General features: G+C 39.9%; 1 protein-coding gene across 3 annotated transcripts in view; it reads left to right on the top strand.

Annotated features, from left to right (window-relative positions):
* inpp4b (inositol polyphosphate-4-phosphatase type II B) overlaps window positions 1-24,485 on the top strand; it is a 145,327-nt gene that overhangs the window by 33,603 nt on the left and 87,239 nt on the right. For 2 of the 3 annotated variants that reach the window (XM_062432310.1, XM_062432301.1), the window contains exons 1-2: window positions 13,045-13,399; window positions 17,564-17,643. Coding sequence is in view for 1 of the 3 variants with exons in the window: in XM_062432293.1 (XP_062288277.1) it covers window positions 17,564-17,643 (80 nt within the window). In the remaining 2 variants the exon portion in view is untranslated. Of the gene's footprint in view, window positions 1-13,044; window positions 13,400-17,563; window positions 17,644-24,485 lie in introns of those variants that run through there. The other variant, XM_062432293.1, reaches the window with a different exon arrangement.

The following is a 24,485-nucleotide window of genomic DNA, read 5'->3' as shown; positions in this document are numbered from 1 at the left end:
TTTACTTTGCTGGTGCAGTGAGCTTGCTGCTAAATTATTGATCAACAGCAGTGAAAATATAGCACTAGCACTTAACATATCTTGTGACTTGAGGATGAGCAGCTCAATTGTTAGCAAACATTTTACTCCAAACAGTGAGGGCACCATGGAATTAAGTGGAACTTTAGCTGAAACCTGCTTAGCATTGGTAAAACCTGGAAATTCAGAATTTAGTGAGTATAAAAGCTTTATGTGTTAATTGAAATTTTTATCCAGCAAAAATATCTTTCCTCACTTATGCTGGAGCTACAATAAACATTTTAGGCAAGGCAGCTTTATTTATAAGTGCATTTCATACACAGGGGCAACTGGATGTGCCTTAAATAAAAACAAAATATCAGATGATTTAACAGTAAGAATTGGAAGCATAAAAACATACAATTGGAAAAAAAGAACTCAATCATAACAAAACATTGGAAACATTTTAGTTAAACATATGCACAAAGTCAAATTACTTATACTACACAATAACATTGATAAAGCCTGGGTTGCTTGTAATGTTAGCCTGAAATCCAAATCTGACATATACAAAAATGCTTTAGGCACCTGTAACTAAAACACTTCCACTGCTAACACCCCCCTTTAGCAGCTGCAGCTAAATGACAAATTTGAATGTGAATGTTGCAAAATCCAGCACTTCAGAATTGATATAACCATCATTTACAAAAATGCTTTGCTATCTCTGTTTCTCATCTTCTCTGGCAAAACATTTCTGTAGACAGACAAGCTGGCAAAAGTCAAATCATAATTTTTGCATAACCATATGTGAGCTGACAATTTGCTTGAGAGAAATTTCAAGTAGATTGTACAAATACAAATGATTTACTGTCTCCTACAGTTAGATGATACTTTTGAGTGAGATTGTATTCACAAGTCACTCACTCACTTTTATGGTTTATACTGCTTTGTGAGAAGAAATTTTGTTATAGCTTCAAGTTTTCAAGTTGTGATGAATTATCGCTTTAATAAAAAAAAAGCTTGTGCTGTTCAACCATGATTCAGTGTTTGCCCTAAGCATACATATCTTCTATTGAATCTTTTCAATTGTGAAATTAATTGCCAGATATTTCTGGGACCTAAAACCTTGGGGGAGACAAAGATTTGATTAAAACGTGCTAATTGTTTGGCAGTTACTATGGATACCACATTTACCAGAACACTTGATCAAAAAGGCAGTTTAAGATTTTATTTTCTATCCCACATTTAACTGCTAAAATGAAACTTGGCACTCGATCATGTCAGCTTTCAGTCACTCCATACTCTATATAATCCTGCATTGTTGTGATCCTTGCAGATCCTTGTTTTCTGCTGTCTACCTAATTTGAGGACTATTTGACTGGCAGATATTAGCCAGATCTCAAGAGGCAGTTTGAGCACCCACTGTTCCATGGTGAATTGTCGCTCCAATTATGAACTGCTGATGTATGGAGAATCCCAGCCTCAGTTAATCCTGGCCTGTCAATAATCATGATGTGTAAAAGGCGGTGACTTGACATATTTTTGGCATAGCCAGTTGCTTTTAGTTGGATGAGTGTCAATGTGGTGGAAATTTTCTGTAAGTGCCGGAGTTTACTGCCAGAAACAGAGAGGGGGGAAATTGGGTGTGTGTTGGGTGGGGGGGTTATGGAAGCAGACAGGGAAACAGACAGTAAGACACTCACACACACACACACACACACACACACACACACACACACACACACACACACACACACACACACACACACACACACACACACACACACAAACTGAGAGAGAGTCATATTTCCATCACTTCGTCACCTCAAAGGACATTAGATCAACATTAACTAGCCACTACTTGCCTAATCTAAATTTACCTTAACTTTAAACCAAGTCTTCAGCCTAAAATTAATGATTTACATTAAGGGGACTTGCATTTTCTCTCATAAGGGAGGTGAGTCCCCACAACTGGTACACACACACACACACACACACACACACACACACACACACACACACACACACACACACACACACACACACACACACACACACACACACACACACACACACACACACACACACTTACCACACTCCTCCTAAAATATCTTCCTCCAGTCCTCATTAAGAGGAACTCCATGTATATGTTATATTGGCTTTTTACAGACCAGCAGGCACACAGGCTGATACATATATTGTAAACACTAAAACACACACACACACACACACACACACACACACACACACACAGAAAGAAAACACAGAAAGAAAACCCAGAAAAAAAACCCAGAAAAAAACACAAATACAAACAAACACAGTTTTACTTATTCGAATCAAGGGTTTAAGGACAGGGGGTGTTGTAGTGCTGCACAGACTGTAGAAGACCCCTGAGGAAAATGTGTGATTTGAGATATTGGGCTATACAAATAAAATTGACTCAACTTGACTTTTACAAGAACCTATCTCAGAGATATCCAAGAAAGGTCTTGGTAGTGATTGGGTGGACAGCTGAGCAGTGATAAGCTACGAGAGTAACAGTCCTTAGATAAGAACTGTCTCTTGTCTGATGGCCACTTTTCTTCCCTCACGATCATTGTGGCAATGTCATCCAATGTCACAAGTGCTGAAAAGTACTGCTGTTCGGCAATACTAAAACGAGTCAAACTAGTGACCTCTCTTGCTTTCTTGCTCACTGGTGGTCTTGCCAAGCAGAAAATTGAAGACACTTTAATGGTACTGTAACTTTGGCTATAAGGGGTATAAAACCACCTCCCTCTATTTTAGTTTATGGCCTGGTGCTGTAATAGATGCATACTATGCCAATGGATGCATACATTCTTGTCTATTTAGTGTTATGTCAACTTACTGTATTAAAATGGCAAACACATAATCAGTGTATAACCCTTTGCCCTGCCTAATGAAATTAGGTCTGGACATGTTTTTTGCCTGAAAATACAGGATACATATAGAATGTCTTCTCATTGTCTTTGTGCTCTCAGAACCTTAGTTGCATCAAAATATTGCTACATAAAACGAATCATAAAACATGTTTGGGGGGGCGCGCTTGCCCAAGGGCACCACAGTGGTGAAAATAAGGGAAGTGAGAAGCATTGCTTTTTTACTTTCTCAACGGATTTATACTGTTAGGTGTAGGGACTAACAATACAATTTTTTTTAATTAAGTGTGTCAAAAATACTATTGCTTCAGGTTAAAAATGTTAATCAAAAAATGTTCATGTCCATGTTTTCAGACCTGATCGTTGAGCTAATCACACTTGAGACATCATTTTGAAAAGGTATCAGAGGTGTGACTTCTGCCAATCAAAACAGAGATGCGTGAGCGCCAAGGATGATGACAGGTTTGACATTTCTCAATCATGACAATGGCAAGTGAGCTTAGCCATACAGATGGGGAAAGATAATAACAATGGGAAAATTAAAGGATGGCTATGGGCATCACTTCTGGGTGTGTGTGAGAAAAGCGTGGACTTCAGCATTCAGATATGATGTATAATAACACCCTGACTTGTTTCAAGGGGAAGTACTGCAGTCCCTGTGATTATGATATGATATACTGTACATAGAAGTCCCACTTTTGCTGCTCTCACATTTTATCCATTCCAACTGGCCATAAATTATGCTCATTTATGTGCATTTAATTTCACATTTCAAACAGGCAAAAAATAGTTCATTTGATGGATTGCACAATTACACTTCTGTGAACTTCCAGTTGCCTCTCCAAATCCAGGAAACACCTTTCTTGTATATGCCCCATACCCGTCAGGCATAACAGAGTGTCTTCGGAAATCCTCTTTCATAAATTCTCCTTGATTTCAGCATGTTCTCTAAATTAGAGTTTCTGTGCTCTGGTAGCTTTACTAATTCACTTGATTACTGAACCTCTGATTTTGTTTTTAACACTGCCTTCATTGCTATCGCCGGTGCCCTCAGTGTTTCATGTCCTATTACAAGCAACAGTGAGAGGATAAAACAAGCAAGAAAGTAGAGAGCAACCTGTTTTTCCCTATATGATAATTGCTGAAGATTTCACTTTGGTGGATTTAAAAACAAAATAAAAAATGTAAGCAACTGGAAAGAACTGTCTATAGATTAGTAGAGGCCAATTACATGGACAACTCTATGGAAAAATGTATGGATAACAGACAGATATTTCAAGTCTGTCTTCTTTGTTGACACAGCTTGCAAATCAAGCTCATCATTAAAGAAACTGTGGCAGCTTTTAATATTATGAATTCAGAATATATACTTTATGGCAAGCCTCCAAACCTGAATGGGATTTGCCTTTCATAAGACAGATAAATTTGACACAGTAATGAATTAAAGTGCTTCTTCAACTGTACAGATAGGAGAGATTGCCCTCAAAGCTTTGAAAGCACTGCACTGTCTGCCTCGTCTTATTAAAAAGAAAACCCTGTTAACTTTAGCACAGTTGTAAAAATGTTGGAGCCAGACAGATGAAAATTGAGGGAGAATAAATGGTCCTTGTCCCTAAAGCATAGAAACTTTAAACACTGTAAAACATTTTTATTGACAACTGAGCACTCACTCTACCATGTCAGGTTAACACTACATATGTCTAACATGGCATCTGAAAAGCCCCATGGACAGGCTTTTCAGCAACGCAACATGTCACAAAGGACTGACGTGTGCCTCCTACCAAAGCCTTAACCTCTGTAGCGCTTTTTCTCACAGTAATGATATCATTTTCATTGGCTTACAATACTTTTAACTCCTGCTTACAATATTTAAGAAGGCTCCAGATAATTACTTTTTTTTTTTTTTTTTTTTTACCTTTTGCCTACCCCCACTGTGTTGACATGCACTTCAATAAAGTGACTCATTGTGCCAATGAATATTTACAATTGTTGATAATTAAGTGCACTCCAGGTTTTGTGTGAGGGTGTATGCAGTCATTCGTGAAAATAGTTGTTGGAAAAGTACACGCTCATTAAAAGCAACCAACTAAATCTAAGCAGAGAAGCTAATTACTTATAAAAACTGCTGAGCAGATGTCTGGTTCTGTTGCCACAAGGAGACGCCCTTTTTTCCAGAGTAAACCCACAAGTTAACACAAGTGAAGTACACCAGTAAACTGTCTATTTATATACAAGTATTACAAGGAAGCCTTAGTGGAGACGGTTAGTTCAGTGTCAGTGAAATAAGCGCGCTTTCATTAGTATTCAGAATTGTAAACTTTGTAACACTGTGGAGAATACATCACATTTGCAGGTAATAACAGAACATTTTGGGTGGATAATGTGCATACATACACTTAGATGCATATTAAAACAAAAAAAAGCTCTGTCAATGTGCAAGCATCAAAGCATGCACAAAAGATGGAAATGATGATAGAAGAGAAATGACAATAACATGAAAAAACAAGTCTTCATATTGTAAATCCTTTGTATAAATGATATTTGTATAATTTATAAAACAGGATATTCATTTTCAGTATGTTTGCTTTACCCCAAAAATAAATAAATAAACACTAAGGAAACTAAAACTTTGTTCGTTTTTTTCTCCAGGCCACTGGATAGAGAAGGTTATGGACATGTACAATGTATTGAGGATACATCTCACATAATCTACTTCTGTGAATGTACAGTATGTTCCATCTGCATGTAGCTGACGTGCATAATAATGGTTCTCAGCAAATTGCCTTATCAAGCACCAGATAACCACTTGATGCTTAAGTGTACCTTTCCAGGAATCCTTCTCTTTTTTTGTAACCTCTACCAAACCGTTCCCTGTATAATCCTACTCCAATGTCCTCAAGGTGGGATTTGTCTGGATCAATTTCATAATGCATTATTCATTTGAGAATTTAATCAAATATCTGCTGCACCAATCAGCCCAACCCATACCTTTCCTACCCCTCCCCCACCTCTCTACCCATCATATCAGTGATTGTTAGTGTCACCTGCAATAGCAGATTATCAGCCAAATGAATTACTGGGTCACAGGTGAATTAGACGCTTGGCTGACTGTAATCTTTTTCTCTCTGGGAAAAGTAGCTTAGTGTAAGTTTTTTTCTTTTTTTTCTTTTTTTTTTGAGGGGGAGAGAGGAGAGAGAAAAGTGCTTGAGAAAATCCCCTTTCTACCTCGGCTTCCTGTGGGTTTCTGCAGTGTAATGGTTTCCTTTGAGAGAGACGGTGGTGTAAAGTGCTGATGCTTGTTGGCTGTGTGTGTGTGTGTGGGTGGGTGTACACATGAAGGCTGATATTTTCCACGGCTAACTGAACTAACTGATGAGCTTGCCAGCCAGGCCAGGGTCTTGTACAGTGAGTTTTTTGTGTGTCTGCACATGCACGTGTAAGCCTCTGGGCGAACAGCATTTGCAACTGTGTATGTGGGTGTCACCACACTTTATGTTCATGCTGTGCGGGTGTAATTAAAATCCTTCAGTTGGTCAGCTGAGACATATTTAATACAACATTTTATGTCAGTAATTCATTGTATTGTCTCTATATGTCTGCGCTGTGTGTAAACATTATTACAGAATATCGTTACTTGTATTGCTGTCTAACTTTGTTGATGGAGATAATGTCACGCTGCTTTTTTCCACCTCTTCTCACCCAGGAGGACTAAAGAGTAAATGAGTGGGGGGCAGAGGGGTTCTTGTCGCTGCTTTGTTTTTGTCTTCAGTTCGTGCAGATGGAATTATATGATAATCAGAAAGCAGCCAACATTGTTTCCTCTTTGCACACCCAAAGAGAGTGAAAGCCATTAAACATCTCAAAGAAGCATTTTCCCCTCCCAGGAAATACAAATATATTTGTTTTGATCTTATCTTTTTTATTTTTTAAAGAATCTTATCCGATATTCATGAGTATACACAACAAAAAAACACAGTTTTTGAATCTATTTATCTGCTATCTCGCAGCCACCAAGGACAAATTCTACTTTTTACATAAGCAGTATATAGTTCAAAAGGCTCTTTTGTTGGTGTTGTTACACATCAACAGGCAAATATGTCATTTAGGCAACTAATATGGTTGTGGTGTGCTGAGGAACAAAAATAGCTAGCGGCTGTTGCATTTCTCCCACTCTTTCCTGCATCTTGTTGTTTACCAAGTCAAGGTGGTGCAAGCAGTCTGAAACTGCAGCTTGTATATGGGCTTAGTTTTATGTTATCCCACAGGAAAGTAAGGGGCAGGAGGGCTTGTTCATAAACACCTACATTATAAGAGCAAGTGTGCTGCCAGAGCTTTTAAGCTACAGTTTGCAGCTCACCTCCTGAACCCTTGTGACACACACAGACACACATTCACTCACACTGGACACAGAGTAGTGCAGTTTTCTAGTCGAAACAATGTCAAAGATAACTCAAGGTAACATTCTGCAACATATAACACACAAGAAGTACACAAGAACTCAGTCACACATAAGCTCAAAAGGTCATGCTCTATAGTATTTATCTATCCTGGAGATAGAAATGAGTATCAAAGCGCTACCAGTCTATTGGAGAAATATTGAAGGAAGAACTTTCCACCCACACAAAGCTTTGACCCCATCTGCAACTACTCGAAATACGTTGCGGTAAAATCCACACAATAGTTTTGAATTTTACATACTGAGGGAAAAAATGCTACAGGGTAAAGTGTGTTTATCACAGCCTAGGGGCAGAACTCATTTTGTTCCGACATGTATGTTCAGCTAGGCGCCTCGGATGTGACTGCACAGTGAAGTCGGTGAGGAACAGACTCTAGATCTTACGGGGCATCAATCCCTGTCTGTCTGCCTGTCTAGGCTGTTAACCACCTCTGGGCTGCACCATTGAGCTCCGTAATTGTCTCCCACTCTTCAAAAGGAGCTGAGAGTTGGTTTGATCCGAGCTGTTTACTTTCACAGCCCCTATAGCCCTGCTCTCTGAAGAAGAGAGCTATCAACCACTTCAGGCATGAGCTAGCATATTATAGTACTATTACTCTGTGTGTGTGTGTGTGTGTGTGTGTGTGTGTGTGTGTGTGTGTGTGTGTGTGTGTGTGTGTGTGTGTGTGTGTGTGTGCGTGCGTGCGTGCGTGCGTGCGTGCGCGCGCGCGCGCGTCAGAGAGAAAGAGAGGCAGAGAGAAAGAGAGGCAGAGAGAGAGACCCAACATAGCCTGTAGCCTTACAGGCCTGGGGGTGAGCTAGCAGCTTCTTGTTGTTACATAATGGCAGGGAATAGCAACCTGCACATTTCCTGTTATCTATGGGTATGTAAGGGAATTACTACACAGAACCTAGTGCTGTAACGCTGCTGTGCACAACATTACAGGTTTCATTCAGCCATTGTTTGCTTGAGAAATGTTTTTCCCCATACCAGATTATCACCAAAAGCTTCATGCTCATACCACGATCAAGATAACAGCAGTGATGTGACAAACAGGATGTGGAACTTAGTAACATGTTTGTGGGTGAGAAAATGATAAAGTGTATCCTCTCTCCACTCTGCGTGCAACTTCTTTCGATTGCTGCCTTTGTGGGCCCTCAACGTGAACCACACAGACTCAGAAAAGGGGAAACTGCTGACCGCAGCCTCCGTCAGGTCTCGCAGATAGCAGCTCTTGCAATAAGTGGCAGATAATAAACACTTGTCCTAGGTGCATGATCATATAGATTTGCCTCATCTAAGACAAAATAGGTCTATTAAAATGTAACTCTATCAAAACTGCTCAAGTTTTCTGTGCTGTAATGTAAATATAGTGCTCAAGTCAATCGAGGGGATTTGAACAGGGCGGTACAGTCTTTGGACTTGCTACCAAGTCATGTTTACAGACTGTTAGTGAAGGGAGCCTTGATTTTTATCACCTAGTCTGCAGTGGGGTTAGCCATTAAAGTTTATGGACCAAAGCTGAGAGTGTAGGGGGAAAAGCATTGGTAATGTGCTTGAAGTGTGTACTGCATTTGCCACAACTTGAGTTTATTTTTCTCCTACCTGCAGCTTTGTCTGTGAGACAGATAGAAAAGGATGTGGGAATCTGATTTTCTGTTGAAAGTTACTAAAGCACATTATCATCACCTGTTGGAGCCCTGCATAGCACTTGTCTCTCTGCATAGCCTGATAGCTGGACGGACACAAAGAGGACATGACTTAAACTTTAAGTAAGCAAGAGCAGCAATAGAGGAAGGGAGATGTGAGAAACTAATAGAGTGGTAGGAAGGGCTTCTTGTTTGGAGGCAAGCATTGACAAGCTGAAGAATGTGTGTATGTGTGAGCGCGTATGAACATTCAGTCTGCATTGCTGCTTTTTCTCACCTCTTGCTTTCCTGCTGTGACAGAAAATCACAGGTCCTCAGGAACCTTAATCTGCTTTGTGAGAAAGAGGAATATTAACTTGTCTGTCGCTCTGCAGCATTCATCATACACCGCTCTGTAGATCTCTCTGTACTTACTGTAACTGCAGGAGAAGGAATCCTGAAACGAGTTTCCCCTGGAGGAAACCACGGTCTCTCAGAAGTCAGCTTTAAGTAAGTATTTACCTTTCAGGCTGAAAAAGTCCAGCGTGCTTTGACTGTTCATAAAGTCTCTGAGTAAGGTGCAAAAATATCTTATTGGATTATAAAGTTTTGCAGAGCAAGTGTATCACTCTTGCTTGAGATGCAAGGGATATTGCAATGCACAACTATTTTCAGTATACTAAACATATTCCACTACCAATGACAGCCACTGATAGGAAGGATCATCCATACTTTCTTTTGGCTTCTTCTGTGCACAGTGTTTGGATGATATGTGATTTTGTTGAATTGTCTGTGGTAGCACACATGAATTTCGTCATTATCTGATTGAAAAGCAAATTTCACAGTCTCAGGAAATATCCTGCTCTGCCATACTGCAGATATACAATGGTAAAAATAGCACCCCAGAGAGACTGCTAAATTCATTCAATGGAAAAATCTCCATCCCCAAAAAATTTGAAGACTTGATATTCAGTGTAGCACTACCAAAGATGGCATAAGAGGTTGGGATAATGATTGAGTTTGTTTGTCACTGTAGCCCATATTTCAGCACCATGAGCTGAATTCCTCAAACAGCTGGCTAATTAAACCACCAGAAGCATTTAGTATTGACACAACTGCGCCATAATAACTGTGTAGCTGCAGTTTTAATACCACTCAGATATTAAAATATTGATTCAGTTCCTAATCTTAGTTCTTAATACAGTGCACATTAAAGTATCCCTTGTTGTTGTTCCTTGTAGTCCACTTCTTAATTTATTTTAGATATGGATTACCCCCCCTCATGTGTTCTCACGGTAATTTACACTTGTCTGACTCCAAAGTGAGATAAGAATTATCACTGAATTATGTGAGCATAGAAGTTAAGTCATGGAAAGCTATGCTAATTAAGAGCCCACTTCCATGATTTTACACTCAATAATCTTACTAAAGTTGGCAAAGATTAAAGTTTTGCTTTCCTTTTATCAAAACCAGACCCACAAGGCATTCATCTCCCCTGTTTCAGTTTCAGATTTGCACAATGAGCCATGCTTTTTGTTTTACAGTAGGAGCATTTGGTGCCTTTGATACATTTCAAAAGTTATTCATAAAGCAGACAAAAATAGTACAAACGATTAATAAGGCATGTAATAGCAAAAAAAAAAAAAAAAACACTAGAAGATCACATCAAAGTATGTTGTATCTAAGTACAAATCAGTATTATCACAGTCAGATAAGTCTGCCTCACATTGCTTAGAGCATGCACTCACTGCCTGAGGACCCACATGAATAGCATAACAAGAAGTACACAGCATCTGGAGCCTGCTATTCTTTCCCCACACAGGTCAGACTGGAACAATTAAAATGCCTTTAATAACTGATTATGTGCAGTGGACCGCTACATCAAAAGTCATATTTTTTCCTTTATAAAATTGAGGGACAATATCCATCCTGTTTAGTTATCCCTGACATGTAAGGTGGTGGTCATATAATGAAATAGTTGGAGAAGTGCAAAAGGGGTGAGATCAGGTCTGACTTCATCCCTGTCTGCAAAGTTTCCTTTTTTTCCTTTTTAAAACAGATCAAAAGCAAGGGGAATGAGGTCAAGGTAGAAAACCATGAAAAGAATAAGCCAGGGAAGAATGTGAGGACAATGTCAAGGGTAGACAGCTAAGAATGAGAAAATCAGCTCACCCAAGGAAAACACAACACTCAACCGACTGCTTTTGTCTGTTCCTCTCTGGGTTTGGGGGTGGGATGGTTGTCTAAGATCCCTTGGTGCCGTCTGTAGGAAAACCTCGATGATCTTTACATAGACTAACACATCCGATGCTTGCAGCTCCCTTAGAGATCCATGAATAGTGTCTGTGTGTGTGTTTTTCTGTGTGTGTGTGTGTGTGTGTGTGTGTGTGTGTGTGTGTGTGTGTGTGTGTGTGTGTGTGTGTGTGTGTGTGTGTGTGTGTGTGTGTGTGTGTGTGTGTGTGTGTGTGTGTGTGTGCATACAGCAGTGATAGTGTTCAACCAGCTGTGAATGCTGGTTAAAAAAAATCTTAAAAGTAGGAATTAAAGAGTGCTTAGGCTTTTCCTTTTACAGCCAGGAAATGTGCACTGCAGTAGGTTGCCCGGGCTGTTGAATGCAAGACCAATCCCTGCCAGTCTCAGTGTGCTTTTCAGGAACTCACAGTTGGAATATTCTAAAATATGTCAAATCAAAAAATTTGAACTTCAAAGTGGGGCATTAAAAAATGCCAGTTTTCAGTGTGCTTACTTCATATATTGAACAAGCTTTGATCTAGTATTTTCCACACGTCGTTATTTAACATACATTTCTGTTCCTATAAGATCCAAGCAAATTCCTATTGTATGCAGAAATTTAGATTGGGAAAAAGGGACCAAACACTCATCTGTCACCACTGACAAAAAAGTGAGCAGTAACCAACTGAACAAATGGATTTGGCAGCAGCAGAGATGCCCATGAATACTGTTGCATAGTCAGAGTAAGCAGTTTGTTCGCAGAGTGAGAAGCATTTGTTTCGTTTCGTTTCATTTGGCAGGTTTTAGTTCATGCACTATCTGTCCCTGGCTTCCACTTGGCACCCAGGTCATCAATCCTCATGGTAATGAAGGCAGCAAGAATAGTTAAATCCAGTGTTTCCACCCACACTCTCCAATTCCACACCTCACCTCCCATATTACGAAAGGTTGACTCCTCATTACCATGACCTCCAGTGCGCTGTGTATTTTTACATTAACAGTCTGTGTGTACTTACCAATGTAACATTAGTGTTTTCTCAGTGTGTGTACCAGAGGGTGTGCATGTGTGTGTATGTGTGTGCATGTGTGCTTGAATGTTTGTGTGCATGTTTCATTGTGTTTGTCTGTGTACCTGCTTGGGGTGATAAGGGCCAGTGTAGAGCATGTCCTTTGTTCTGCCAGAATTAGTCATCCTCCTGGGACAGCATGGGTAAATTAAACCCTGCTTAATCCAAGGTTTGAGCCCAGATAGTTAAAACCCAATCTTGGTGTCATAGGTAGGTTCATTGTTCTCTCAGTGGCAGCTGCATCATGTCTTTAAACATCTTACTTGGTTAAAATATATATAAATATATATAATATAGACATTGTGAGTTGTTCAACAGGTCTCTTGTGTGATACTCAAATATGTCACTGTGTGTTCTGAAGTGTTTATCCATTTTGAACGCAAACACACACCCCTACACGCATACATTGTACCAGGTGGTCGGAATTTATGTTAATTCAAGTAGCCATAACAAGAGTTTCTTTCCTGTTTGCCATTTGAGTCACAAGCGGCACTCAAGGTGTGACAACTCTGTCTCTCTTTCCCTCTTTTTCCTCCTGTATATTCTTATATAGCCTACCTCTCTCCCTTTTTTTGTGTTGCTATCTTGGGTTTCTACCCTTTAATTGTCTGTCTTCCTTCCTTTCTGTCTCTTCCTCTCCTGTGTTCACTCCACCTCCTTCTTCCCCCACTCTGCCTCGACTGCTTGTATTTGTCCACTCCCTCCCCTCTTGTGGCTCACTCCTCCTTTCTCTCTCTCGCTTACTGTCAAGCCCAGCCACAGCAGCAACAGCGGTAGCGCCAGTAGCTCACTCTAGCCAGCTCTCAGTCACAAGAGGAGGCTGCAGTGTGTGTCTGTGTGTTTATGTGTGTGATTGCGCGTTTACCATGTACTTATCAGCCAGTATGCCTGCTTCTCTGTAAAGAGCGAATATAACATATACATGGAATTCCTCTAACTGAGGACTGGAGGAAGATATGTAGCAAGACCGTCCTGGAGCTCATTAAGGAAGACATAACATTTCTCTTTCTCTATCTTGCGCGCTCTTTCTTTTATTTTAGCCTCTCTCCATACTCTTTCAGTCGACTTCTCATTTTTAAAGCTGTCCTCAGACTATCTCACTGGCTTACTTGCTTGCTGCTGCTGTGTGCACCATAACTGTAAGTGGACTTCCTTCTCTCTCTCTATCTGTGTGTGTGTGTGTGTGTGTGTGTGTGTGTGTGTGTGTGTGTGTGTGTGTGTGTGTGTGTGTGTGTGTGTGTGTGTGTGTGTGTGTGTGTGTGTGTGTGTGCGTGTTGTTATAGGCTATATCTGTGTGCGAGATCAGATGTTTAAATATGTATATATATATATATATAAAATTATTTATGTGTGTCCATAATTTGTGCCGGGCACAAATTTGCATGTTTGCATAAATGGCAAGTCATGACATCTGTAATGACTTAATTAGGCCGATTTGTAAAGAAACAGCAGTGTATTCATGTAGACACCACTGACCTCCCTGGTATAAATCTGTTCATATTCATAAATGTTTGCCAGATGTGCTAGTTCAATGAGTGCCAAAACTGTCACTGCTGCCATTTATATAAAATGTCATTTGTTGGCGTTGCATGTGAATGAATGCCCTCTCCTCCAGGTATTCTCTGCAGTCTTTGTGTGTGTGTGTGTGTGTGTGTGTGTGTGTGTGTGTGTGTGTGTGTGTGTGTGTGTGTGTGTGTGTGTGTGTGTGTGTGTGTGTGTGTGTGTGTGTGTGTGTGTGTGTGTGTGTGTGTGTGTGTGTGTGTGTGTGTGTGTGTATAGTAAGAGAGAGCGAGAGAGACAGTTGGGGTGAGAAGGAATGATAGTTAGTGTGTATTTGTGTGTGTGTGTCACTCTGTCACCCAGGGCATAAAGAAAATCAATAGATCTACAGCTTGAGTTGGACCGTTTACTTCTGCCAAGTGATGGGCAGACACTGTGGCCTTCAAAGGTCCACAGACAAGCATTTGGAATTGCCTGCAGATGTAAAGTACAGTGTGACAGCTCTGTGTGCTCCTGCACAAGTGTCTTTAATTTTTCGTCTAAGATTGATCTTTTGTGCCTGCACGTGTTTTTCAAGAGCATTTTTTGTGTTTGGTTAGGTATTTGTCTCTCCACCCAAGTAAAGCGTCTCACTGGCAAGCAGCTGTCACTTCTTTTTAAAACTAGTGAAGGAGATCATTGATCAAAAGTTTTTCTTGTAGCCCTAAACGGGCATGGCCAATAGAACTAGTCAAGGGAATGAGCAAGAGCAGGCGAAAAGATAGATAGAAAAAAGAGAGAGCCCGAGCATGTGAGAGGGAACAGAGCGAGACCATCATAATCAATCCTCCATGATCCTGGAAGAGCATCATTTGTCTTCCTTTCTCACTCCACTCCTCCTCTTGCCCCCATCTTTCTCTCATTTTCTGTGGTACAGCCACTTTGATCTTGTGTAAGAAGACAGTCTCCAGAGCTTCATTACTTTTAAAGCCTTCATCGTGAGGGGCCATAAAAAGATGCTAAGGAATGGATTTCCAAGACCATTTACCAGACGTTCTGTACTGGCTTGCAACTAATGGCTACATGGGGATATAATGTTCCTCTACGGTGTGTAATGGCCTTCTGTGCCTTGTGCTCTGGGTTATCAGGGCAAACTGGGATTGGCCATGATACGTCAGTGTGAACGAATATGACGTTGTGCATATTAAATGGTGCCTACTGGGGATTCTGGCTCTGTTTAATTTATAAGGACATGACACTGTGCTGCATAGACTTGTAACTGAATATGATGTTTGGGGTTGTGTGTCTTTCTTTGGGGATTTGACCGACGCCAAGCTGCTTTTGAACCTCTCACTATCTCCCAATAGTGTTGTGCTTTTTCCCATTATTACACTATTGACTGAACTTGTGTTTCAGCCCCTTCCTCTTCCTCTTTCTGTGTGTGCACGCATGCGTGTTTGTGTCTACTTGTGAGTGGGACAGGGCAAGATAATGTGTTCGGGGCAGGGTTTTGCCATAAGCATATGGGGATTCGAATGGGGTAGCTGGAAAGTGCTCGGGGAGGAAATGATTGAGAGAAAAGGTCAGTAGACAGGATGCCCTTTTTTATCTGATATAGGAGGCTGTTGAGAGAGAGAGAGAGTAAGACAGAGAGAAAGAAGTGCAGTGGTAGGAAGAGGGAGGAAGCAAGATTAGAGGTAAAAGTGTACACAAATAGACACACAATAAAGAGAAAAAGACAGATTAAAGGTAAGGAAAAAAAGTTGTTACTATAACTAGCGCAAGTGAGCAATGCAAAATATATTTAATGAGTGACTAAATGTAACTCACTCATGCCTGTGATGACTTTATATTAGGGAATACAACCGTCATGTGACCTGTGTGCTTTGCTGTGTTTTGCGGTGCTACTGTAGCTCTCATTAGTCATGCTCACTTAAAAACACTTACCATATGACCCCCACGCTATGACACTGTTACCTTTGTCATGCTTTTTAGCCACACTAATGGCATGAATCTAGGGATTGCAATGTTGATGCATTCATCAGTCAGTACATCTGTCATTCTGGGCATCCATCCACTGCTTTGGTCCAGCTTGAAATATCACTATTAGATGGATTGCCATGAAATTTTATTCAGAAGTTCATCATTCCCAGAGGATAATTCTTACTGATCCAATGACTTTTCCTCTAGCAATCAATCAGGTTGATAGTTTGGGCTTGAAATGTGACATATCTTAACAACTATCTGACATATTGCCATGACATTTGGTACAGTTATTCTTATTTCCCAGTGATTGAATCCTAATGACTTAGGTGACCTCCTGACCTTTCCTGAAGTGCCCCAGCAGGTTAAAGTGTTCACTTATCCTATGGAAAATGTCAACATCTGCTGAATGTCTGATGGTGATCCTGACTTCCTCTAGTGCCAGTATTGATTTCACACTTGTTATATCATTGCAATGAAATCTGGTACATGCATCTGTGTTTCCCTCTGGATAAATTATAATTTTTTTATCATTATAATGCATTCATAATTTTATAAATGTTTCAATCAAAAATGTCCACCATTTGATGGTTGTGGGTTCTCAAATGTGAGAATTTACCTCCTCATCTTGTTATGCATTATATTAAATTGAATACAGTTTTGCACTGGTCAGACAAAACAAAGCAATTGTGATAGGGATTTTGAGCTATTTCCTTATTATTTATAACTATGATTAATTGATCGATAAACAAAAACAAAAAAGAATATATATATACAGTATATATAGTGATAGGTATTGTTAGTTTGAGTACTAGTTGGAGCATCCAAGGAGTGTGTGCGTAAGCTTTCTGTTTGCTTGCACCTGAACGTAATTTGCATTCATTACAAAAACAGACGCAATCCTGTTTTCATCTTCATAGGCACGGTAAAACCTTTGACAGCTTTCTTAAGCAACAGACGGAGGCAAGACATAAATTGTCTTGTTTTGTATTGTCACTTCAGTGTTCGAAGAACCATTAACGGCACTATTGTGAAAGCCCAGGAATAAGAAAAACACTCAACTTTTGTTGATGATAGGGCCACAAATTATACTGTAGCATCTCAGTATTTCACAGGGGATTGTGTGAACAGGATGCAGATACTTTAATTAAGATCTTTTTTCCCCCGAGTATGATGAAATATGTGGAATCACCTTTGTACCTGTTGTTAATCACCTACTCTGTGTTTTAATTGTGTTCAGAGCAGCCTGTGTCCTTGGTACGGTCTTAGCCCACCCCTCCTGCAGCAAGAGCTAGTATGTTGATGGTGTTATTTGCAGGTGCAAGAGTTTTTTTTATGTGCGTGCGTGTGGCCGTACATGCACCTGGGTATGCCATTGATGTAGTGTGTATGGGTGTGTGTTCTCTATGAATGTGGTTCATCTCTCTTCGTTATTGATGGGCTCATTCCCTACCTCTCGCTCCATGACCCAGTTCTCGTACGTTGACACCCTCTGTTCTGCCTGCAGCAACACATGTTGTCAGAGGAGTGAGAAAGGGGAGAAAGAAGGTGAAAGAGAGACATAAATGGATAGTAGATTGTATGTCCCCGTGCTGTGTGTCAACCTGATCACACACAGCCTAGAGAGTGTTTTTTCTTTGTTAGATCCCAGGGTTCAAAATGATTTCTGACACGTTATGTCTGGCACCTGTTTCTGACACCTCTCTGGTACTATCAAAGGAAGAAAAGAGTTGTTCAGTTGCCTGTTTTTATTGTTCTTTTTTTAAAAACCATTTGCTTGCTGCTGGTAAAATGTATCCCGTGTTAACTGGCTTTTTGTCTTTCTCTGTTTTGCTCTACAGAGTAGCTTCCTGGGCAGTGCCACATTTTCCATAGGCGATGTGCTTAGGGCTAAAGATGAACGATTGACCTTGAGCCTCAGGTAAGTCCGTGTTTCTGGTATATGCTGTTCATTGTTCTTTGTGCTTCTTTACACTAAATGAAATTCAGACAACAGTCAAAAGGTTATGTCTGTTCACACAAGAACTGACGGTCCAAAATCAAACTGAGATTAGATGCGAAAACAAACGTACCTACAGATGTTGCAAGCAGCTTTAGAAATGTTGCAGGTTGCCAGGTTTGTTTGTTTCTGGGATGTTTTGTTAGCACGTGGGAATACAGTACTAGGATCTGCTTTAGTTTGTTTTGTGGTAAATAGGGGTGGGAATAAATGTATTTTCTGAGAAATGCTTAAATGAATAGAAGGAAAAGGAATACCTGTGTTGTCTTGAGGTGGGCCAATAATATTTTATTTTTCAAAGGTATGTGGAGCCAAAAATTGAACATCATTGAGTAATACATTTTTAAAAAACTTGGTCTGCATGCAATCATGCCACAGTTATTCAAACTAAGGTGAAATGTTTGTTCCAAATCATCAAAAGCAAACAAAAAAATAAAAGAGGAAAGTTAGAACTTGGAGCACTAACCTGCTTAAAGAAGGACTATAATGATATAATCAATAATTGTGGCATGAGGAAGATTGAATATTTGCCTTTTGGAGGACATTGCCAAGAAGTAAACTGCAGGCCTATAAATAAATAGCTACTGAGCTTGACAGGCATGACATGGTATGTTGCTGGTAGGTTTAGTATTTTTACACACACCGCCACAGAGGTGAGCTGAAGTCAGTCCTGTCATTAAGTGCAATTCCTCCATTTTTTGTTGATGTGGGTTTGCTTATTGTTTCAACACTGCTTCATAGAAACAAGGAAGCTCTGACCTTTTGTGTAATGTGTAAATGGACGATTTTGCATTTCACTCTGAATTGAGCTACTGTAGCAGCAATGGTTCATGCAGGAATGTAAAGTCAGTTTTCTTTAAGTCTAGAAGTTTCTTTCTATCTTTAAGTATAACCAATAAAAAACAACAACTGATTTAACAACCTCATCTAATTGCTACTGTTGCTGCTCATTTTTTTGCTGGCCAGAGGCTGCATTGCATTGGAAACACCAACTGCCCCACCTTAAACTTAAATGTAATAGGATTTAAGCTTTTACTGCCACTATCTGCTTGCAGTTGCTAATCACTATTGCCACTGCTGCAATTCACTAGCCATCAGGAATTAGACAATAATTCAACACCACCACATATTTTATCATCTAGTATGTTGTCTTATACGTATGTACTGATAACATTAAAGTATTATGTCTTAGCTACACAGAGTCTGTTCCCACTTTTTTATTTGTAAGTTTGTGTCTTTGGCTCTCTGAATAGAAAGAAATCCAGCTTTGAACAGAGTCATTATGCTCTGGTTGTATTATAGAGCACTATGTCATTATAGTATACTGATGAGAATGTTACTCTCTGATTCAGTAATAGTTATAAGGCAGAAGATTTTCTTGTAGACCAAAAAGAGAGTTTTGTTCAAGCGCACACCTGGCTGTGAAGTGAAGGTCATAAAGGTTACCATGGTGACCTGTTACACCACTGGCTATTGTGTAAATGAAATGTGTGCTATTTAGTGTTGCATGTGTACATTTTCTTGTATGTGACTGTGTGTTTGAGATTATACCAGCATGTGTAAACCATTTGGTCTCAATTTAGTCTATACTTCAAAACCTGTTCATGTCTGTGGCTCAAGCTCATCCGGCACAGACTTTCTTGTGAAGGCCTGGATTCGGGGGGGAAAAAAAAAAAAATGCACAATGCCTAACGGGTTTTAATGCAACTCCTGCCTGCTTTTCAGTCTCTCCCCCACCTGTAAACTGTTAAGATGAAATTGTCTGCGTCTCCCGATTGTATTGTCAAACTGAATTTCCTTTTCCCTCACATCCATAGTGTGTCTGAGAATATTCCCCTTTGGCAATCCTCTCTCTATTTTTCTTCTTTTTCAACTCTCTTTTGTTATTCTTTTCATTTCCTGTAGATGATCCCAGGTCACTGGGCATAATTGTATCTTGCACGATTGACTGTATGAGCTACAATGAGAATAAAGATTACCCCCACCTCCCACCCCCAATGTGTGTGTGTGTGTGTGTGTGTGTGTGTGTGTGTGTGTGTGTGTGTGTGTGTGTGTGCGTGTGCAGTTTGTGCAAGTGTTGTTATTGCTATTCAGTGTTACAGACTTGTCATTTTATTCCCCTGTAGTCTCACTGTGTTGTTGTGTTTCTGGCCCATTTTGTTATGTTGTAGTCTATGTTTTATTCCTGAGGATAACGTAAAGTTCTCCCACGACACTTGCAGTACAGTGCTGCCACAACACTTTAATGACTGAAAAAACTCTGTTCTCTCTTGTTGTTACTGTGCTGTCTTCAGCACTGTTACTATAGCTCTTTTCCAGGTCTTAAAAAATTATTCAAATAACAGGGGGAAAATCCTCATTTGAACTGATCACAACATTGGCAACCAGTGACAAGTGATGTAAAAGACATTACTCAATTTTGAGATGTCACAACTCAAAAATATTTGGGACCCTTGCTTTAGGGGCTATTAGCAATAACAACAGAAAAATAAGAACTGTGTGCTTTGTACAATGAGATCATGCTATGATAGATTTTTGTTCTTTTAAAGTGGTTTAACAACTCAGTTGAGGGAACCAGAACTGTGGTGAATAGTGACGGGCACCATATTTAAAATCTTCTCTGCACAAACAAACATAAACGTTATTATGGCCTGAAGAATTGTTGCTGGTGTGGTGTTGGAGTGAGAATGTGTGTGTACACTGATGATCAGTGATGCATGTTTAACACTTACAGACACACAGAGGAAACTGTCTTGATTCGATATGCTGTTTGCTTGTTGGTTCACCCAGTGAGAAAACATTTCAAAGATGAGCAGCTTTTCATGAGCATGTATTATTCATTCTGGGCTATTTGACCTGTGGATGAGCCTCTGATTCACAGTTCAAATTAGTTCTGCTGGCCAGACAGCTCAGATTCTGCAGCACTGACATGGACAGGAGTGCAATTCACTCTGCCCGTTAAGGAACAGATGCTTCATTTTAATACAGTGTTCTAATCCCCACTCAGTCAGTCGTTGCAGAAAGTAAGTTAATTTGAGTTGACTTCGCTCAGCAGAAGGAAAGTAGGACTACTTTATCTCCATGAGCCAAGGATTGATTCCCTTCAGTGAATCTCAAAACCAATATGACTTTGACCAAGTTCTCTTTATAAGCTCTAGGTTTACACTGGTGCTGAGAATATGTAGAGAGGAAATTGGTATTTGACCAGTGTCTGTGTGTATGTGGCTTTTGCTTTGGCCCTTCAGTAAAGTTCATTCTGTTACAGGGCTGTCCACCTCAAAGCTCATTCCTTATTCCCATGATTTTTTCTGCATTTCAGCTCCTCTGCCAGCTCTCACGCTCACTTTCATGTGAGGATGGTTAGGATGTTTGTCACGGATTGTTTTTGTTTCCTCTAAGGCACGACCGGTTTGATTTGGGTCATTTTTTTGAAGGTTCCTGACAGTGTTGTGTTGAACAAACAGGAGTTACATGGACTCAGCCCTTGTGAAGTTATTTCTCTTTTGTGGGCACCAGAAGCCATTGAAGTGATGATGAGGTTACCGTCCTGCAGCTTTCACATGGTGCTCATACCCACCAGAGTACAAACAGAAGCAGTGCAGGCATACATGTCTACAAGACATGCTTACACAACACACAGATAATAAACTTACAATACCAGAAGAAACTAGTTGGTGAATTGAGTTGCTTTTTTTCAGGACCTTCATAAAACAAAGAGCAGGCATCTGATTTAATTAGAGAATTATTAATGATTTGTTTGGTCAGCACATGAAGTCAGTTCATATTAACCAGAGATCTGATGGTCATTTTGTAAATTCACCAACAAAACATTTCTTAAAAAACTAAAACTACATGTTGAACGCATAATTCATAGGCTAAAGCCTCTTTGAATGTATTAATAAAGATTTTTACACACATAACAAAATGAAAACCTGGAAACTGAAGATAGGGACTTAATGAGAATAATATACTTAATAATATTTGTACGCTCAGTTCTGAAGTCTTGTAAAGAGACATTACTGTAGACAGGTGCTGGCAAAGGTTTAATGATTAATTGTGTCATAGCTGTGTTTTTAAATGCGTTCAATATTTAAAAGTGGGTCATGTGAGGTAATTTTAGATATGCAGCGTGATATTGGGGACATGTTTGTTTCTGTATGTATACACACTCATTTTGCTGCATGTGTTTGTAGATATGCTTACGTCAGAACAGTATGTCCTCAGTGTTCTCCTGCTTGAGGTTATGCTTTTGCCTTGGCACCTGCACAGAGCCTGTAGTAAATCTCTCCTTGTGTGTTATATGGACTTGGATGTCTTGCCTGATTCCCTTGTGGCCATTACTCACATAGGATGAATGAGCTACTGTACCTTAGAAATGCTCCCATAGTTGGCCTAGTAATGCATCACATGTGGTGGCACATACTAAGTCACAAGTGGATGTTTACGATGTGATAGCTAGTCACTATCATAATAATCTTAATCTTAATTGTCTAGAGGTTGCAAGCATAGATGCATGTAGTGCATAACTTGTAGTGTCATGCTGACTAATGATCGCAGGATTTGAATGTAAGTATGTTGATACTGATAGAAATGTAACATGTGATATAAATGGTTTCCTGTTTACCTTGCTGTTTGTTCTATATTTTGTTGCATTTTTATTTCAAACCCAAGTGAGAAACCCATTTGCACAGACTTGCAAGCATTTATCCTGCCTCTCTGCAAGACATTTCTTTTGCCAGATAACTTCAGAAGGGTTGTACCTGTTTTTTCCCCTCCAGTACAGAGCTTTGTCGGCACGAACATTCTAAATCTAGCATGGTTTTAATGGGGACCTGGGACGAGCAACACAACCAGTGTGCTACAGCAGCTGCAAAGATGTTAGCGCTGCAGAGGTCTCTCAATAATGCATGCTATGTATACACATGGGAGGAAAGATTATTATCTCCAAAAAGGAGGTGAGGCTCCTCCACCCCACCAGCAGTGAAGAGTGCTGTCTAAATAGGACACAGGTAATCTGGAAATGTACATACAGTGTATACAGAAGTGTACAATACATAAAGAATTAGCATTAACTCACAAACACATTGTGCATTGTTTCCATTCTAACAATTTCTATATTGTTTTTTCACCCCAGATTTACTTTGTCCCCCGTACTCATTCTCTTGCCCTCTCAGTATCTCTGTGTAGTTCCCTTTTGCTCTTCTTGTTATCTCTAAAACTTTATATGCTCAGTCGGAGAGGCACTCTATGACCCAGTTCTACAGCACAGTTTGAGATTTGATTTTGATATGAATTTGTATGCTTGTGTTAGTGTGCGTGTGTTTCTGTGTGCACATGTGTGTGCATCAGAGATTTACCATGGCAAGGCTACATTATCACAGACCAGTGCCTCTGCTGCCTAGCTCCTTGGCTTATTCATCCATTCCCATTGGATAGAGCCTATCTTCACTGTCCCACCAGTAACAGTTTAGACTGCTATCATGATAATACCATTTTACCACCCCAGAGCCTTCACTATCGCCCTGTCCCAATGCTCTTACTTATCCTCAGACAGCCAACTCTCCCTTACACTGTATCCCCTGTGATTTTATCAGAGCCTGAAAAAGCCTAAAGATCAGCTATCTGATCCAGTAGTGAAGACGTGTGTGTGTGTGTGTGTGTGTGTGTGTGTGTGTGTGTGTGTGTGTGTGTGTGTGTGTGTGTGTGTGTGTGTGTGTGTGTGTGTGTGTGTGTGTGTGTGTGTGTGTGTGTGTGTGTGTGTGTGTGTGTGTGTGTTTCTATCTTTGCGAGAACCAATTTCAGTTGAAAACCAGCTTTGTGAGGACATTTCTGTTTGGTGAGGATTTTCTGGCCTCACAACTTCAAAGGGCAATTTGAGGACTTGAGTTTAAGACTTAGTTTTAAGATTAAGGGAAAAATTGGGTTTCGGTTCAGTTTAGGGTAAGGGTTGGGTTTAGGCGTTTAGTTGTGATGGTTAAGCTTAGGTAAGGGGCTAGGGAATGCATTATATCAATGGGTGTCCTCACAAGGATATAAAGGCAAGAATGTGTGTGTGTCTCTATTAATTTTACTATGGGGACATAAATCTATTTTGTGGGGTATCCTTCCCTTGTGGACAAAAAGCTTCTCCCCATGAGGAAAAATATTCAATTTTAAGGATGGTTTTGATAAGGGATTAGGGTAAGATTAAGATTAGTGTAAGGGTTATGGTTAGCCATGTGGATTGTATAATTAAAGGGGGCATATTATGCACATTTACAGGTCTATATTTTTTAATCTAGGGCTCCCCTGAAATATCTTTTCATGATTTATAGTTCAAAAATACTTACTTAACTTATACTGGCCCTTCACACAGTCCCTCAATTAAGCCTCTGTCTGAAACAGGCTGTTTTAGCTACTGCTTCTTTAAACCCCCCCTCCCGAGGTGCCCACTCTGTTCTGATTGGCCAGCTCTTGGAAGCTGATATTTAACAGATCACATAGTTTACAACAAAAAAACATATAACAAACTATAGTTGTAGAATTTGTCTGCATTTCTATCTTTTTTTTTTTTTTAGATACATTCATTCATATTTTTGGCAAAGTCTGATCCAAAACATAAGAGTGGACAATGCAAACAACTCATGGAAACACAAGCAAAAAAGGCTACAGAGCAGAAGGCTATTTATGGGAATGCAGACAAGTTATAAAAAAACATAGCAAGTGAAGCAATCAGGGCAGGTTGAAGCCTGGGCTTTTGACTTGCAAGGAGCATTTCTACATAT

Source organism: Scomber scombrus, chromosome 2, assembly GCF_963691925.1.
Source record: "Scomber scombrus chromosome 2, fScoSco1.1, whole genome shotgun sequence".
Lineage (NCBI taxonomy): Eukaryota > Metazoa > Chordata > Actinopteri > Scombriformes > Scombridae > Scomber > Scomber scombrus.
The sequence above is the reverse complement of the archived record's forward strand: the minus strand, read 5'-3'. Positions and strand labels throughout refer to the sequence as shown.